The 17,950-nt window shown below is 45.3% G+C and overlaps 1 protein-coding gene across 2 annotated transcripts in view; it reads left to right on the top strand.

Annotated features, from left to right (window-relative positions):
* Nucleotides 1-9,059: 9,059 nt before the first annotated feature.
* Nucleotides 9,060-17,950, top strand: part of NAT8L (N-acetyltransferase 8 like) — a 49,459-nt gene continuing 40,568 nt past the window's right edge. The window contains exon 1 of one of the 2 annotated variants that reach the window (XM_060769306.2): nt 9,060-9,691. In XM_060769306.2, the coding sequence (XP_060625289.2) occupies nt 9,316-9,691 (376 nt within the window). In that variant the 5' untranslated portion in view covers nt 9,060-9,315. The remainder of the gene's footprint in view (nt 9,692-17,950) is intronic. The other variant, XM_060769305.2, reaches the window with a different exon arrangement.

Raw genomic sequence — 17,950 nt, 5'->3', positions numbered from 1 at the left:
ATTTCCGCATTCTGCTGAAACAGAGCCCTATGGAATCTGCATCATGTGATGGGCTCTATGGGCCTCCGTTTTGGCAGTGAAGAGAAGACACAGAGAAGACGGAATTTGATAAGGTCCTGAGCCACACTAGTGCAATGCCAAATGAGAAACAACAAATTTTCTATTACACCTTCAGATTGCAATGGAAGCAGCATATCATTTAGAGATGTGAGGAAGGAACTTTTACAGTGCTGTTACTGGTTGGTGATCTCCCGGTTTCTGAAGAATTCAGGTCTTGTCTACACTGACAAAAAGAACATATTCACTTTGTAGCCACTGTGATCTACTACTGTTTGCTCCAGTAAAAACAACAGCACCGATCTCATAAAAGGCCATATGATGAGCATATTTCATACTCTATTGATGGTGTGTCAACGTATACTCTTTTTTAAAACCCCTTTTCCATAGGCTGTCACCTTCAATAATATCTCTCCATGGAGTATAAAAATTAAAGCAATGGTGACTTTTCTTCTTTGCTTTCTATTTTGACATGGGAGGCTGTACTTAAATTTTTTTGTAAAATTACCATATACCAGGTCTGTGTACTTTGCTGCTGACATTCGCTGTGAAGTAGCAGCCAATAATGAAAGGACCAAGATAGTGACATCTATGGCCTGCCCTCTGTTCGGATATCAGCCAGCATGCCAGTGCCGTAAATCAAGAAAGAGTTTTCTAAGATCTACAGAGATACTCGCAGGAACACCTCAGCAAGCAAGAGTCCAAAAGTGGCAGGCTCAAACCCAGAACCTCAACCCACGGCTGATATCAAATGAGAGACTCCCTCCTGGGTATACAGAAAACTGGGAGACTTGGAAGACGCTGAACAGACTGCACTCTGGCACCACGAGATGCAGCGCCAACCTTAAGAAATGGGGCCACAACATGTGAGTGTGGAGAAGAGCAAACCACAGACCACCTACTGCAATGCAGCCTGAGCCCTGCCACATGCACAATGGAGGACCTCCTTATAGCAACACCAGGGGCACTCCAAGTGGCTGGCTACTGGTCAAAGGACATTTAATATAATGTCAAGTTTTTAAATGTTATGTTTTAAAAAATACATTACAACTGTACCCTTGGCTCGCGCCTGATATGATAAATAAATAAAATATCAGGTCTGCACAACATGCATCCCAGGGAGCGGATATAGTCTTCACAAACCTTTGTGAAGGCCCACAGAGGCTCTGGGTGTAAGCCTTAGAGAGGGAGGTCTCACACAACACTACAGAAGAGTAGCAATTGGAATCTGCATTCCCCCTCTCCAAGTGTTTTACCTCTACACATTTCCGTTCTCAATGCATCAGTTATGAAACTAACCTATGGCAAAGCAGGTGCCACTGGTCAGGACGCTGGAAGTGCTGCACTTGGTTAGAGATGTGGTCTGGGAAGGTTGTTGGTCTCAGGCTGGAGTAGTGGGGAGAGGGGGATGACATTTTAAGGGGTATTGCAGACCTCTTTTTTTTTTGGAGGTGTCAAGAAAAATACCCATTGCAACGTGGGAGCTGTGTTAAACCACAACTAAAAGGAACGCATTGTCATTTTTAAGGAAGAAAGATTTTATCTTGTGAGATTTATTTTATCTTGTGAGATTTAGTCCTGGTTGTTGGATAATTAACTCCCATCAGCAATAGCTTCTATTGTCAGAAGAGGTGAACAATCTTATTTTATTATCTGGAAATGGAATGCAACTAGATAGAGACATCACAAACTTCCCCATATTGCTGACAGACTTTAAAGAAAGACTGTTAGGAAATGCCAAGTCTACACTGCCATATAATCCAGTTCAAAGCAGATAATCTAGAATTTCTATAGCAGTGTAGAAGGGGCCGGAGAGGGTCATTTGCTACATAACTGTCCTTAAGGAGTAAAATGCTACCTTTCATGGCTTTGTCTCATCGAGTCAGTTGAGGTCACTGATACAGCGGCTCACAACTGGCTGTCACCTTGCTTCTATGTCTATCTTATAGTATTTATTTATGTATTTACAGTACTTATATTCCACCTTTCTCACTCCAAAAGGGACTCACAGCAAATCACAGAACAACTGTAAGGCAAACATTCAATGCCGATTATACAATGACAAGACAGACAACAGATAGAGGTATATTTTAGGCTTTTTCTCATCATTTGGCATTTTTTGGAGGCTGTGCTTAGTTCTGGCCCTAGGGGGTGCTGTCGCTCTGTCTCCTTGCCAAAGACCTTTCTTTGTTTGTAAATTTTCCTCCGAAATTCTGTGCCTAAAATACCTTCCTGCTTAATGCAGTTCCTATTAATCTACTCACATTTATTTATTTAAAACATTGCTTTTTTCAATCCGCTAGGTGGGCGGGGAAGCTGGGCTGAAGATCAGGAGCTCACCCTGACCCGGCTTCAAACTGTCAACCTTTTGGTTGGCAAGATTGATTGCAACTGCGGCTGGTGATTAATCTGCTGTGCTAAAACTGGTCCTAGTAGTGGTAGTAGTAGTAGTAGTAGTAATAATAATAATAATAATACAAATGTATTACCTGCCTCTCACTGTAGCTTTAATATCTTATCCATATCTTCAAAACCTTATTAATTTCTACTATTTTCTCAAAACAAATGCCAAGCATGCCGTCCTGGTCCTGAACTGGTGTCTGTCAGCAGTAATGAACTTGATGAGGACCAACAAGCTGAAATTAATTCCAGATAAGACTGAGGTACTCCTGGGCAGTCATAAGACTGAACAGAGTGTGGAATTTCAGCCTGAGTTGGTTGGGGTCGCACTTCCCTTGAAGACACAAGTTCACAGTCTGGGGGTGATCTTGAACTCATAGCTGACCCTGGAATCCCAAGTGTCGGTGGTGGACAGGAACGCCTTTGTACAATTAAAACATGCTGCACCCATACCTTGAAATGCCAGACTTGGCCATAGTAGTCCATGCCTTAGTCACATCCCATTTGGACTGCTGCAACGTTCTCTACATGGGGCAGCCCTTGAAAACAGTTTTTCATAAACACCTATGCTAGACATTTTAAATACAATTCAAATTTAACTATTTTTAATTATATATATTTAATATTTATACATGTCCTAGTTTATTGTCTAATTTGATTTATTACTATCTAGTCCCCATTTCAACGCTTCTTTCATTATAAGTTCACTGTTAATTATTGTGTATTATTTTGTATTATTCCTGATGTTGCTTATTACTTTGTAAGGCATTGAATGTTTGCCTGTCTTTGTATTTTAAACCACCTTGAGTCCCTTTTGGGAGAGAGATGCGGTCCAGGTAAAGGTAAAGGTTTCCCCTTGACATTAAGTCTAGCTGAGTCTGACTCTGGGGAGTGGTGCTAATCTCCATTGCTAAGCTGAAGAGCCGGCTTTGTCCGTAGACATCTCCAAGGTCATGTGGCCAGCATGACTGCATGGAGCGCCATTACCTTCCTGCCGAAGTGGTACCTATTCATCTACTCACATTTGCAACTGCTAGGTTGGCAGAAGCTGGGGCTAACAGTGGGAGCTCATCCCACTCCCTGGATTCAAACCGCCAACCTTTCACTTAGCAAGTTCAGCAGCTCAGCGGTTTAACCCACTGCACCACCAATAATACAATTATTATTATTATTACTTTTTGAAACACAACAAGATGAGTCCACAGCAGACACTCTGCTGGCTGTTGCATTGGATCACATGTCGGACACTTCCCAAGTGTCTAGGACTGTGTGATGTATCGGTGAATAATGCGTGCAGATCCCTGTAGGGTTGCCTTTTGCAGCTGGTAGATGGTAATCTTGTCAGCGCTGATTGTGTTTAAGTGCAGGCCAAGGTCTTTAGGCGCTTTTATTACTTTTATTATTATTCCTTTTATTATTTTTATTCCTTTTATATTATTATTATTACATTCAATATTAATATCTTTGTTGCTATCAGGAGAGTTAGGTTCAATCTTATCAATATAGTTGATACCTTCAATACAAAGAGGGTATGTTTGAGGCAATGATCTCCTGGTGATGGTGAGCTGATGAGGATTTTCTATCTACTTTGCTGGCACAGTTTGTTTCAGGGACAGTTCTTCCATCTTCATCTGTACTTCAGTCTAATGTCTCCCAGTGATTTGTACTATTTCAGATTGTCCAATCACGGCAGAGAGATTTCATAATTCAGCTCCAGATTGTCACCTGATTTTGGACCGATGTTCATCTTTTTCCTCAATACAAAGCGCATTCACTTTTGTCAGTCCATTCATATCAGAATATAGATTATCCGGAACACACATCCTTATCCCTCTGCCTCTGGGACTCAGCTTATTTTGGTCACAGACCCACACAAGCAACAAAGTTTTTTCAATGTATTGTCGAAGGCTTTCATGGCTGGAATCACTGGGTTGTTGTAGGTTTTTGGGGCTATATGGCCATGTTCTAGAAGCATTCTCTCCTGACGTTTTGCCTGCATCTATGGCAAGTATCCTCAGAGGTTGTGAGGCCCTGTTCTCGATCCCACCAGCATCACAGGCGCGATTGGTGGGGACGAGAGAGAGGGCCTTTTCGGTGGTGGCCCCTCGACTTTGGAAGTCACTCCCTAAAGACATCAGACAGGCTCCAACCTTGGCAGTCTTCAGGAGGAACTGTTCCAGTGTGCCTTCCCGGAATAATGTTCCCATAGCACTCTGTCCTCCAAAGCACTTTACATTTTTTAAGTCTGCTTGTATGCCCTTTCATAAACACCAGTATCATCTTCCATCCATGTCCCAGCATATCTCCAATTTTAACTTTACATTTGGCCTCCCCTGTTTTTAATTATGTGTTTTTTTTATAATGTTGTTTATTTTATTGTCTATGTTTTTAATTGCTTGTATTGAGCTTTATTGCTTGTATTGTTGTGTGTGGGCTTGGCCTCATGTAAGCCGCACTGAGTCCCTTGGGGAGATGGTAGCGGGGTACAAATAAAGTTAATAAATAAATAAATAAATAACATGGCCATATAGCTCGAAAAGCCTACAACGAAATGTTTTCAAATTAGAGCATTTTTGAAAAGGGAAAAGCAGCAACGTCATGCTAAAGGGCCTTAAGAGGAGGAATATTTGATGTACCAATAAATGCAAAATCTCAGAGCAAAAATTATGATGCGCAGTACCATTTTATGACATTTGACAGTGACATTTATGGGCTGGGATGCCGCCAAGTACTGACTCGGGATGCGAGGGCTTCTGCCAGACTCAGCAGCCCGGCTGCCAATTCCGCTGCCTTTCCGCAGCCTTCCCCTTGCTGCACTCTGCAACCTGGCTGGGGAAGCGCACGCGCAGGTGGCAAAGGGGCGCGAGGCAAGCTCAGGGAGCCAATTGGAGCCCAGAGTGTTTATTATTTAACCCCCCACCCCACCCCGCAGAAGCAGCACGCCCCCAGGATTGCTGCCTTAGCAAACCGTCTCTACGGATGCATCTTTCACCCAGCATCACTTTCCCTGGACTCCAGCCCACTTCTTATACAACTCTCTCGAAGGCGGGGAAGGCCTGGGAAGGCCGGGATCCAACCCAAGCCGTCTTGAGAAGTGTCGCAGGACTTTCTTTTTTTGGTGGGAGACCATAATGGCTGTTGAGGCTCGAGGGAAGGCGTAATTCCCCATCGCCTTGCGCCTCCGCCACGTGACAATAAGCAGGGCCTTGTGTTGTCGAAACAGGGCCTTATTTGCAGCATAGGCAGGGTCTCTCGCGAGTGGGTGCGGCGCGCGGGCATTTGCGTTTGCGCGTGCCTGGAAAGCCCCGCCCCCTTTCCTTATCCTTTTCCCTCAGGGGCGCGCAGCGCCTTCCTCTTGCCTCGCGCGCCGCACGCCTCTTTTCTATTTGAAAAAAAGGAGGGGCTGACAAAAAAAAATGGAACGAAAACGTAAGGGGGTTCGGGAATAAGACAAGTCTGCGGCAGCGTAGGGAGAGCGCGTGCAGGAGATGCCGGGCAGCGCGCGCGCCTTTTTTTCCCCCCAGACAACCAACGCTAAAGGCCTGCCTAGGCACCTGCTTTCTGAAAGGGCGAGCGTGGGAAAAAACGGCGGCAATGCGGCTCCAAGGCAAGGGGGCGGGGCCAGGGCCTTCCCTTAGTGGTCGCATCCCCCAAGGCTCCTCCTCTCCTCCAGCCCCGCGTGAGCGAGCGCGCGCTCCAACAGCAGAGGCCCTTTGCCAGCCTGCGCTGAGGGTCCGGGGCGCGAGCAGCAGCAGCGTCGTCTATTCTGCGCAGCGTCCCAGGAAAGCGTTAACACACACACACACACACGCTCAGGCGCCCGCGAAACCACTGCAGTGGCGAATGAATGACTCATGCAAGCCCCGCCATCATGGTCTTCATGAGGAAGGTTCCCGGCGAGGTCCCCGAGAGGACAAGAGTCAAGGAGCGGCCTGAAAGTTCCGCCACTGTCCTGAGAGGAAAGTTGCTCGCTCCTTGGCGGCAGTTCCGTTAATTGCACATTCACCTCCGCGGCGGCGGCGGCGAAGCGGGGGGGGAGGGGGGGATACAAAACTAGAGAGGAGCAGACTATTCTCCCTGGAGTAACAGAGGCGAGGGCAAGGCTCCAGACAAGCTGCCTTGCGTTTGAGGAGATTTCGCGGGGCGCCTCTCGGAAAATAACGCCAAGAGTAGGCACCCTCATACTGAGGCCCTCCAGCTTGGGGCCTCCAATTCCCAGAAGCCCCAACAAGCTTGTTCGATTGTCAGGAATTTTTGGAGTTGAAGGCCCAAACAGCTGGAGGGCCGCACTTTGAGCATGCCTGCCCAAGAGGTTTTCTGGGCTTGCATGGCCATGTTCCAGAAGCATTCTCTCCTGACGTTTCGACCGCATCTACGGCAGGCATCCTCAGAGGTTGTGAGCTCTCTCACTTGGGCATATAAATAATACTATGAGCCCCACGGCCAGGCCTGTAGCCAGAATTTCGATCTGGGATGGGGGGGGGGGGGGGGGCTGAGGATTTACCCTAGCAAACCTTTTGTATTGTTATCCAAATACCCCCATGCATATGGGACATATTGAGCATGGTGATCAGATCATGATATGAATAAACATAACAATTGGGTCACACCGTTTACAGAAAACCCACACACACAGATAGATATCTACATAAAAACTCCAACCATCACCCAAGTCAAAAAAGAAGCACCATTAAAGCCTTGGCAGACCGTGCAAAAAGAATCTGCGAACCCCACCTCCTCCAAGATGAACTGAACCACCTCAACTGGGCTCTCCAGGCCAATGGATACTCCACCTCAGTCATCAGAAGAGCTGCAAGACCAAGAACAAGCCACAAGAGTAAAGATGAAGATCCACCCAGAGGAAAAGTGTTCCTGCCATACATCAAGGGAACCACTGATCGCATAGGGAAGCTGATGAAGAAACACAACATACAAACTATCTACAGACCCACCAAGAAAATCCAACAAATGCTACATTCAGCAAAAGACAAGAGGGATCCTCTCACCTCTGCAGGAGTCTACCAGATACCATGCAGCTGTGGACAAGTCTACATAGGGACCACCAAACGCAGCGCCCAAACAAGAATCCAGGAACATGAAAGGCACTGCAGACTACTCCAACCAGAGAAATCAGCCATAGCAGAGCACCTGATGAACCAACCTGGACACAGCATTTTATTTGAGAACACAAAAATGCTGGACCACTCTCACAACCACCATGTCAGACTACACAGAGAAGCCATTGAAATCCACAAACATGTGGACAATTTCAACAGAAAGGAGGAAACCATGAAAATGAAATCTGGCTACCAGTATTAAAAAAAAACTCTAAAATTAGAACAGCAACAGAGAGGAAACAAAAAAGGACATCTAATCACCTCTCAACAAAAGTTTGCTCCAGGCACTGTCAGGCCATTACATGCTAATCAAGGTGGTCAGTTGAAACATTCACATCTAGCTCCAGCAGGCAAGAGTCCTTTGTCCCACCCTGGTCATTCCACAGATATATAAACCCCTTTTCCCTAGTTCCAACAGACCTCACTACCTCTGAGGATGCTTGCCATAGAGGCCGTATAGCCCGAAAAAACCTACAACAACCCATTAAGCATAACAGTTTAAATAATGTACCAGTAAGGCCTTGCGGACCACCCTGAGAATTTAGGGGGGGGGCTGAAGCCCCTCAAGACCCCCTCCCCCCCGGCTACATGCCTGCCCTTGGCAAGACCGCAAACCCTCTGAGGATGCCTGCTATATATGCAGGCGAAACGTCAGGAGAGAATGCTTCTGGAACATGGGCCACACAGCCCGGAAAACTTACAGCAGCCCAACTCAAGAGGATTCAGGGACAGCAAGACCTCACATCCTCTGAGGATGACTGTCATAGATGCAGGTGAAACGTCAGGAGAGAATGCATATGGAACATGGTCACACAGCTCGAAAAACTTACAGCAACCCAACCTCAAGAGGATTTGGGGACGGCAAGACCTCCCCGAATCCTCTGAGAATGCCTGCCATAGATGCAGGTGAAATGTCAGGGGATAATGCTTCTGGAACATGGTCGTACAGCCCGGAAAACTTACAGCAACCAATCTCAAGAGGATTCGGAGACGATGGAGTTTCGCTTCAAACACTTGGGCACATGAATAATGCCTATGAGCCCCTTGGCAAGACCTCACAATCTCTAAATGATGCCTGCTATAGATGCAGGTGAAACGTCAGGAGAGAATGCTTCTGGGAACATGACCAGACAGCTCGGAAAACTTACAGCAACCCAATCTCAAGAGGGATTCTGAGATGATGGAGTTTTGCCTCAGTCACTTGGGCACATGAATAATGCCTATGTGCTCCTCGGCAAGAACTCGCACCCTCTGAGTATGCCTGGCATAGGTGCAGGCGAAACGTCAGGAGAGAATGCCTCCCTTTGCCTCAAACAATACCTATGAGCCCCTCGGCGAGAGTTTGGATGCTTATAGGGTGTAAAAAGCGGGACGCAGTGCCCTCCAACCCTCAGTCGAAGGGAGGGCGAGAGAAGAAGGGAGGGAGGAGGGGAGCCGGCAAGTGCGCGCTGACCCGGGCCAGCCAATGAGAGGGGCGCTAGGACCCGGGGGCCACCTCGCGCCCATCCGCACCGCATTATAAATACTTCTCCAAAATGCGGCGAAGCTCCTTTTCCCCGCCGCCGCCGCCGCCGCCTCCTGCCGCATCGCCTCCATCCCCGGCACCCTCCTCCTCCTCCTCCTCCTCCTCTTGCTCCCTGCGGCGCTGAGCGAGGCATTCCCCCTTCCCTTCCCTCTCTCCCCCGCGGCTCCATCTCGAGGCTCTTTCCCCCCCTCCCCCCTTCCCCTCGCCCCCGTTTGCATGCATTATCTGTCTCCCAAAATGGTTTGCGAGACGAAGATCGTGGCGGAGGACCATGAGTCGCTTTCCGGGGCCAAGAAGGAGAGCGTGCTGGTGTCCTCGGCGCAGATGTGGCCCTCCTTCGGGGGCCCGCCGCCCGCCTCGGCCCCCCAGGAGGGAGAGGGCGAGGGCGACGGGGAGGAGGAGGGGGAGGCCGCCCCGCCGGGCCAGGAGGGCGCCTGCGGAGGAGGGGGCTTCATCCGGGAGTTCCACCCCTCCGAGCAGGAGGTGGCGCGGCGCATCTTCCGCGAGGGCATCCTCGAGCGCATCCCCAACACGGCCTTCCGCGGCCTCAAGGACCAGCCCTGGACCCAGCTGCTCTACGGCACAATGGCGGGTGAGTGAGCCAGGGGAGGGGAGCCAGGGGGGGAGACGAGCCGCGCGGCGTGGCCTCCCGCACTCAAAGAAGGAGCATCAGGAGGAGAGGGAGCCCTGCCCGCCCCCGCCCACCCCCTGCCCGACTCCCTTTGTCCCAGGCCTTGCCGTCGGGGAGTGCAGGACCTCTCCCTAGACATCAGCAGTCCCCGAGTTACGTTGGTCACGACTTCTACTTACAAACGGGGCTGAGGCAACAGCAAGTGGGAGCAATCTACCCCTCCGAAGTCTTACAAGCTACTACTGATCAAGAATATTTCATCAGATGGTTTGATTAAATGTTAATCAAATATTAATTAAATATTAGTCTGATGGCCCGATTAAATCCGACTTAGAAACAACGTATAGCTAAGAAAGTGAGAGAAATCTACACCTCGGAAGGGAAAGAGTCATCATTGAAGCTTTCGCACCCATCCTTGTATCTGTTCCTATCTGATGATCTGATAAGGTGTTTTTTTTTTTTTTCATATCAGGAGCAACTTGAGAAACTGCAAATAGCTTCTGGTGTGAGATAATTGGTCATCTGCAAGGACGTTGCCCAGATGTTTTGCTGTTTTACCATCCTTGTCATCATCCAAAGATGATAAAACATCAAATCATCTGGGCGCCCCCCTGGGCAACATCCTTGCAGACTGCCAATTCTCTCACACCAGAAGCGACTTGCAGTTTCTCAAGTCGCTCCTGACATGACAAAAAACAAAACAAAACTATCCTTGTGGGAGGCCTCTCTCATGTCCCCACATGGGGAGCCGGAGCTGACAGAGGGGGCTCATCCACACTCTCTCTCTCTCCCCCCCCCCCCCCCCCAGGATTCGAGCCCATGAGCTGTCAGTCAGCGGTCCTGCCAGCATAAGGGTTTGACCCATTGTGCCACCGGGGCTTCTTATCAGATAATGTAAAAGTATAGGCATTAGATTTAGACTGGTAATGTCATCAATCTATGACAAAATCCACCTGCGTCTATGTGATTTCTACTCCAGGTGAGAAATATACAATTAGACCATGGGCCAATCTAATCCACTACAGGGAGTCCCCGAGTTACAAACATACAACTTGGTAACAACTCGTAGCTTAAGAAGGGGGTGAGACAACAGGAAGTGAGAGAAATCTACACCTCAGAAGGGAAATTCACCGCTGAAAGAGTCGTCCTAAGAAAAGGTGTCTCCACTGAAGCTTTAGCATCCATCCTTGAACCTATTCTGATTTACATATCAATTCAACTGAAGAACAGACCTTCGGAGCTTATGTTCTTCCTAGCCTGGACCATCAGCATTGACTTGCCCAAAGTTCTCTTAACCCACAAAATCAGTCCTCTCCCATAGAATTGCTGGCCAACTGTGAAGATCTGATTTGCCCGATTGGCCTTTTCTAAAGCAGCTACAGGGATGTCTGGCACTACCTTTTTTTTTTGAGAAGACCACTTTGTCCAGGGACCACTCTCCAACATTAGACCAAAAGGGTTACGAATCAATTTTTGGTCCAACTTTAGATTCAGTTTGGTTATTTGGGGTGCTGGTTCAGAAAATTGCATTGGGTAGACCACATCAGCTCTGATACATAGAGTATGCCATCAAGTAGTCGCCATCTGCTCACCCACGAAAAAACCATATTTAATAATCTAATGCTGATGTGGTCTATCCAAGAGGGCGGGGCTGGTCAGGCGGCACAAAAGGAGCGGAAATAAAATCAATAAATAAAGAGGAAGGAGGCTCACGGACCAAATTTTCATCCTTGCGACCCACAGTTGGTCCGTGGCCTTCTTCCTTACAGTCTGCTCCACACACTGAGGTCCTCTGAGGGGCGTCTTCTCCAGCCAGCCAGGACTCCACCGCCTCCTTTTCATTGGCCATCCCAAGACTGTGGAACCACCTGGCAGAAGAGCTCTGACAGATAAATGAGCTGTGGAAGTTTTAAAACCATCTAAAGGCCTATCTCTTCCGGCAGGTGTACCCAGACAATTCTTAAAACATGCATTTTAAACATGTGGCCTTTGTTTAATCTGTTTTGTGTATTTTAATATAAAAATACATATTAACCCCTGGTGGCACAGCAGGTTAAACTGCTGAGCTGCTGAAATGCTGACCAAAAGGTTGGCGGTTCAAATCCAGGGAGTGAGCTCCTGCTGTTAGCCCCAGCTTCTGCCAACCTAGCATTTTGAAAACATGCAAAATGTGAGTAGATCAGTAGGTACTGTTTCGGCAGGAAGGTAACAGTGATCCATGCAGTCATGCTGGCCATATGACCCTGGAGGTGTCTATGGACAATGCTGGCTCTTCAGCTTAGAAATTGAGATGTGACTAGGCTTAACATCAAGGGAAAACCTTTACCTTCACTTTATAGAAATACATTTTAATATATGTATTTGTGGCATTTTTACAGTGTTTATGTGCTTTAATTATTCTTAACCCACCTCAAATCACAAGGAGAGGTGAGTGAGAAATAAAATTATTATTATTAATGTTATTATTTAACTATCTGGATGCCAGACCGGCTGCCTCCTTTTGCCACAGGAAGCACTCCTGCAGAGACCCCTTGCCGGCTTTTCCGTCCTCACAGCTTTACTGCTTGCGGCTCTCTTCTCCACTCAGCCTGGACTGGAGAGCAAGGAGGCCAGCCGGCTCTGAGCTGCTTTCGCAGACAAGCAACCCTGAGGCAGCAGGATTTCCAGTCTGTTTGGCCTATAAGCAGCTTCAAGAGGGACTCTGTTCTGCTGATCTCATTTTTCATATCTCATATGCCTGAATCTTAAAAACACGCATGGTTTGAAATTGAACTGCCTTTTAAAAGCCTGCTCTCCAAAGGTGGATGCTCAAGTCCCATTATAGACAATGGTGTAGCTGAACCTTATATAAAATTGATTTTTTAAAGCTGCATATGGCTGAATCAACGGATACAGAGTGCTGGGTATACAGATGTGGGTTTGGCACAAATGGCAGGAGGCACCTCAGGTACAGCAGGACTTCTTTAACTCTGCACAAGAAATTGTTACCTGACCCCAGAAATAGATAGGTGGACAAAACAAGTGTGAAAACCAAACACTGATAAGAAACCAGCCTTTGCAAGGCTTGCTAAACAAGATTTTCCTTTTTTGTGGAGTACAGCAGAAGCATTTTTCTGCAGAGTCCCCTGCAAACACTGCAGCTAATGTGGCGTTTGGAAGTCCTTTTCTGCTGCCACATGCTTTGTGACCCCAAAACTGAGCTAAGGGACCCCAGTTGGGGCCAGGACCCACAGTTGAAGATGCATGATTTATATGATCCAGGCATGTGAGAAATGAGAAAGCAGCTCAGAGGATCAGAATCTGTTGTAGCTATGTAGGGAGTCCCTTAGTTACAAACAAGATAGGTTCTGTAGATTTGCTGAGAGACAGGGAGACACCTTTTCCCCATGATAACTCTTTTAGGCGTGAATTTCCCTTCCGAGGGATAGATTTCTCTCACTTCCTGATGTCTCACCCCCGTTCTTAGCTATGAGTCATTTTTAAGTCAGATGTTTGTAACTCAGGTACTGTCTTTAGTGGACTAGATTGACCCATGGTCTATCGCTTGGGCTAGAAATTCACACAGATGCAGGTGGATTTTGACATGGATTTATGACATTACTACTTAAAACCTCATGCCTATACTGTTACCTTATCAGATCGGCAACAATTAACAATCTGATAAAATATCCTGGATTGGTAGTGCTTGTAAGACTGCATGAACACTTATCAAGAAAGGTAAAATTTTGATAGGCAGTGTAATTTCAAGTTTTTTGGTAATCTGTGAAAGTTTGTGTTAAGATATGAGAAATGCAGCAGACACAATTTGTCTTACAATTGTTTTACTATCCCAGATAATGTTTTGATTTCTCTGCCCACCCTACATATAAACAGCAGGTAAATTGGACTTGTATACTTTTTTAGAGGATCAAGCCATAAACCGTATTATTTGAATTATGTACCTATATCTAGATATCTAGATATATACATAGGTAGAGCTAGAGCCTGAGTAAATTTTCCAAAAATTCCAAGAGTTTTCCAACACTTTCTTTCCTTTCGAAGGGTTTCTGAGTTACTTTTTGGGTAAAAAGAGGTGTGCGTGTGTGTGTGTGTGTGCATGTATATACACACAAGCAAACATACCATCTCTGTGTGAAAACAGAAAGGGTTGTAATATTTCCATTAAATCTTTTTTTAAAATGCTGGGATTTGAATGCTTTTCCACTTTTTTTTGAGCTATAATTAGTGTCCATAACTTGGAATGAAAGTAAATGAAATTTCGAGGTGTAAAAGCACAGAAATACCGTACAACATTGTTCTAAAAGAGAAATGGAACAAAGCAGAGGATTAAGTTGTTTGAATAAATGGGTTAATGAGGGAAAGATTAATGAATGACATTTTTATGAATGCCTTTGGGATGCAAGTCAGGAAAGGTGTTGGGATGATAGTTTGGGGAGTAAACAGAGGGCTGGCCCTATGTCAATTCCCTCTGCTCTTTCTAAAGGGGTGTCTTTGCTACATCAGCAAGCATGAATCGATAATGCAGTCAAGGTGAACCAGAAATGGGAAAATTTACTCAGCAAAGCAAACTTTCAAAATGTTTTCCTGTACTAAAAATCCAGGAATCAAATTGCACTTGGAAATATTTCAGTTTTGTGTAGATCCAGTTGCAGAGCAGAACTAATGGAGGCTGGATTAGAATCACAAATGTCAGTGGTTGTTTAGGCTACCTATAAATACACAATGCTTGCATGTATGTAGGCTCATTTTTGGGTTTTTTTCTCCATTGTGAGATGAGTTTCTCCCTGCTTTTTCAATTTAAGGAGTAAATGTCATTACTGAGGCAATGTGGTATAGTGGTTTGAGCATTGGATGATGACTGCAGACCAGGGTTTGAATCCCCATTTGGCTATGGAAATCCGCTGAGTGACTCTCTCAGTCTTAAAGGAAGGCAGAGCCATTCTATACAAATCTTTCCAAGAAAACCTTGTGATAGGTTTGTCTTAGAGACGTCATAAGTTGAAAACTACAGTACTTGAAGACACACAACTATATCAATGTACTTAGTAATTGGTCTTATTGTTGTCCATCCTCCTGATGATTTGTCCATTCCTTAATCTCTCCTTCTTATGTAGAAATAGGACTGAGGGGATGGAGAGTGTGAGAACAGATTGTGATTGCACCTCCACTAATCAGTCCACTCTATGGCAGTGCTGATTTCTGGGGGAAAGTAGTAGAACTGGTTTCCTATGTGTTGTGCCAGGGAGATGAGCTACATTTGACAAAACTGTGATTAGTTTGCTTTCAGTGTGTGTTCACTACAGTTCCAGTGCTGGAAGAATGCATGTGTGTGTAGAACCTTATGGAGGAGTGTTTTGTTGCAGTCTTTATCTTGTGTAACACAATGGTTAGTTGGCAAGCAACTAATATTGGTTAAATGTCTTCTGCAATAAGATCAATTGCTGTTTTGTTTTTTTTTAAAGTGTTGTTATCTGGTGATGCTACTAGTTTTGATATTGCTGCTTTTTTACTGTTGTCATTTTATGAATGAATTTGATACAAGTCGTTGTGTTTATGGGTTGTATTTTTTTGTTGTAAATTACCTTGGAAGCTGAGAGCTAAATGATGACATATACATATTTTAATCAAAAATAGATAAATGAATGTTGCGGAAATGGCTCTCAGTACTAAACTAGAGCCTTGTGTAAATAGTAAACCTCTTCTATTACCATGATGGGGCCACTGTCCAGACCAGTATTCCCGTCTACACTGCCATATAATGCAGTTTGATAATGCAGTTTAACTGCATTGAACTGCATCATATGAGTCTACACTGCCATAATGCAGTTCAATGCAGTTAAACTGCATTATGAAACTGCATAATATGGCAGGGTAGATGGGGCCAGTAAGTCCTCTCAGGTCAAAAGTATACAGAAAATGCAAGGTCCTCCAAAGGCCAGAAAGTAGTACACATCCTATGCACAGCTGGAAAAATCTTGTAGACCCTTGGGCATCTAGTGCACCATTTCAGATCTGATGGCAGGATGAAATAAGAAAAGCAATTTTCCACATCTTTCCATAAATGATAGCATATCCTCCAGCATTGGAGGCCCTGGTGGCGCAGTGACTTAATTCGTTGAGTTGCTGAACTTGGTGACCGAAAGTTGCCGGTACGAGTGAGCTTTCATTGTTAGACCCAGCTTCTGCCAACTTAGCAGTTCGAAAACATGCAAATGTGAGTAGATCAATAGGTACCACTCCAGTGGCAAGGTAACAGCGCTCCATGCAGTCATGCCAGCCACATGACTTTGGAGGTGTCTACTGATGCCAGCTCTTCGGCTTAGAAATGGAGATGAGCACCAACCCCCAGAGTCAAACACAACAAGACTTAATGTCAGGGGAAAGCCTTTACTACCTTTACCTCCAGCATTATATGCATGCAAACTGTGATACATGTGGCCAAACAACATTAGAGTTTGTCAGAATAGCAAATATTATTAATGAGGATGAAAAACCACAATAGGACAGGTTCTTTTGTACGAGCCTTCAGGAAAGGGCAGGATTTTGACCCCTCATTTCTTCCTCTGCTGAGTTAGCTGAATGCAAACTACTTGTTCGCTTTGAATTCAGTTTGCAGCAATTGAAGTAACCTGTAAACAAGGGGGGAAAGTGAGAGGGAGAGAGAGAAAACAGAACATTTTTTTAAAAATAGTTGGAAAAGTTGAGTGACAGAGGATTAAGTGGGTCTAGTCTTGCCAGATTGGGACAGTTGAAGGGCATGTCATAATAATAATGTAATATTTAATATCTATAGACCTCCTTTCTGGAAAGCCCAATAGAGAGCTCATTGGATGTCACCGCAATCTATTTCTTTGTCTCACCTGGCTGGTTCATATGGGAACAAGCAGTTTCAGGGGAAGCTTCATTCTAAGACGTTAAGGTGGAACATAAATCTCTTACAGTATCTGCAGTATTGATCTCAATTTATGGAAATTAGAGAAGAAGGGGGAATCTAAACTCCATTAAGGGCAGATTGTATGTGAGGGAGTGTGATTGAGGGAGAACCAGGCGTAAAGTTCTGGGGATGTTTTAATTCAAAGGGGATTCCTTCCTGGAAAAACTCTTCGATTGATTAGGTTGTTATGTTAACTCTTCTTACCAAACTTTAAGGTTATACAGGATATTTCCAAAGTTTGAGTGACTGAGCACTTTCTCCCTCTTCCTTTTCTCCTGGCCAAACTGGCAAGATTGTGTCCCCTCTGTTCCTCTGCAGGGCTGGAAATCATTTTGCTGCCAGTGCACTCATTCTGCAGATCACATTTAGTGAAGAAGCAGAAAACAGAGTCTTTAAGGGAAGCTGAGAAACAAGGAACGCAAAGGATTGAACTGTCCCTATGAGAGCTTCCAAGTTTTAATGCACAGGATCATCCAGCATGGACATGGATTGGGTTGTGTTTAAATGAAGCATACAATGCCAAATTAGGTAGAATATTTAAAAAAACCCAAAAGTATAAATGTCTGAGTTTTGTTCAAGCAGATATTAAAGATGTACTGAAAGGCAAAGTTAGCATGAATTTTGCAGAACCCAATCTTGGGGTTAGCCTTGACATGAGCAGCAGAACTACAAAACAAAATTCAAATTATTGTATCTTCTGTTTACTGAAGTCAACACATTACGTTGAGCCCCATGATATGGCCATTGTAGAAGTATAACAGGAGGGTTCTTGTGGGTTTCCCAGAATCATCTAGCTGACTACACTGAGGAACAGGATGCTGGGTAGATATGCCTTTGCTGAAGTGTTCTCATGTAAAGTTTTGTTACCAAGTTTTAAATAGGCTTTCCCAGTTGAGAAAGGAGATATAAAATAAAAACGATCAATGCTACAGTAAATGAAAGTATGATTATATTGTCTGTGATTTCAAACACAGATTGAAATCTGTGCAGATTCGTCTCTTTGTTTATTATCACAAAGAACTGGAATAACCTATTATTCTTATTAATCTATTTCCAACATATCTACCCTGTCCTTCTCAACCCTCCAAGGGCAGCTTTGAACAAAGTTGTGAAGTTCTGAAAATCAGTGATGGAATCATGTCTCACTCAAGATAAAGATAATGTTGCATACACTTTACATACCTGAAGTGTTATAAAACCCTATTGGCAGATGGTGAAGATGTGGGCACTATGCAGAAGGCCAGCTGTGCATTAGTGCCTGGAGCCCCCAGTAGCACAGTGGGTTA

Source organism: Anolis sagrei, chromosome 3, assembly GCF_037176765.1.
Source record: "Anolis sagrei isolate rAnoSag1 chromosome 3, rAnoSag1.mat, whole genome shotgun sequence".
In the NCBI taxonomy this organism is placed as follows: domain Eukaryota; kingdom Metazoa; phylum Chordata; class Lepidosauria; order Squamata; family Dactyloidae; genus Anolis; species Anolis sagrei.
The sequence above is the reverse complement of the archived record's forward strand: the minus strand, read 5'-3'. Positions and strand labels throughout refer to the sequence as shown.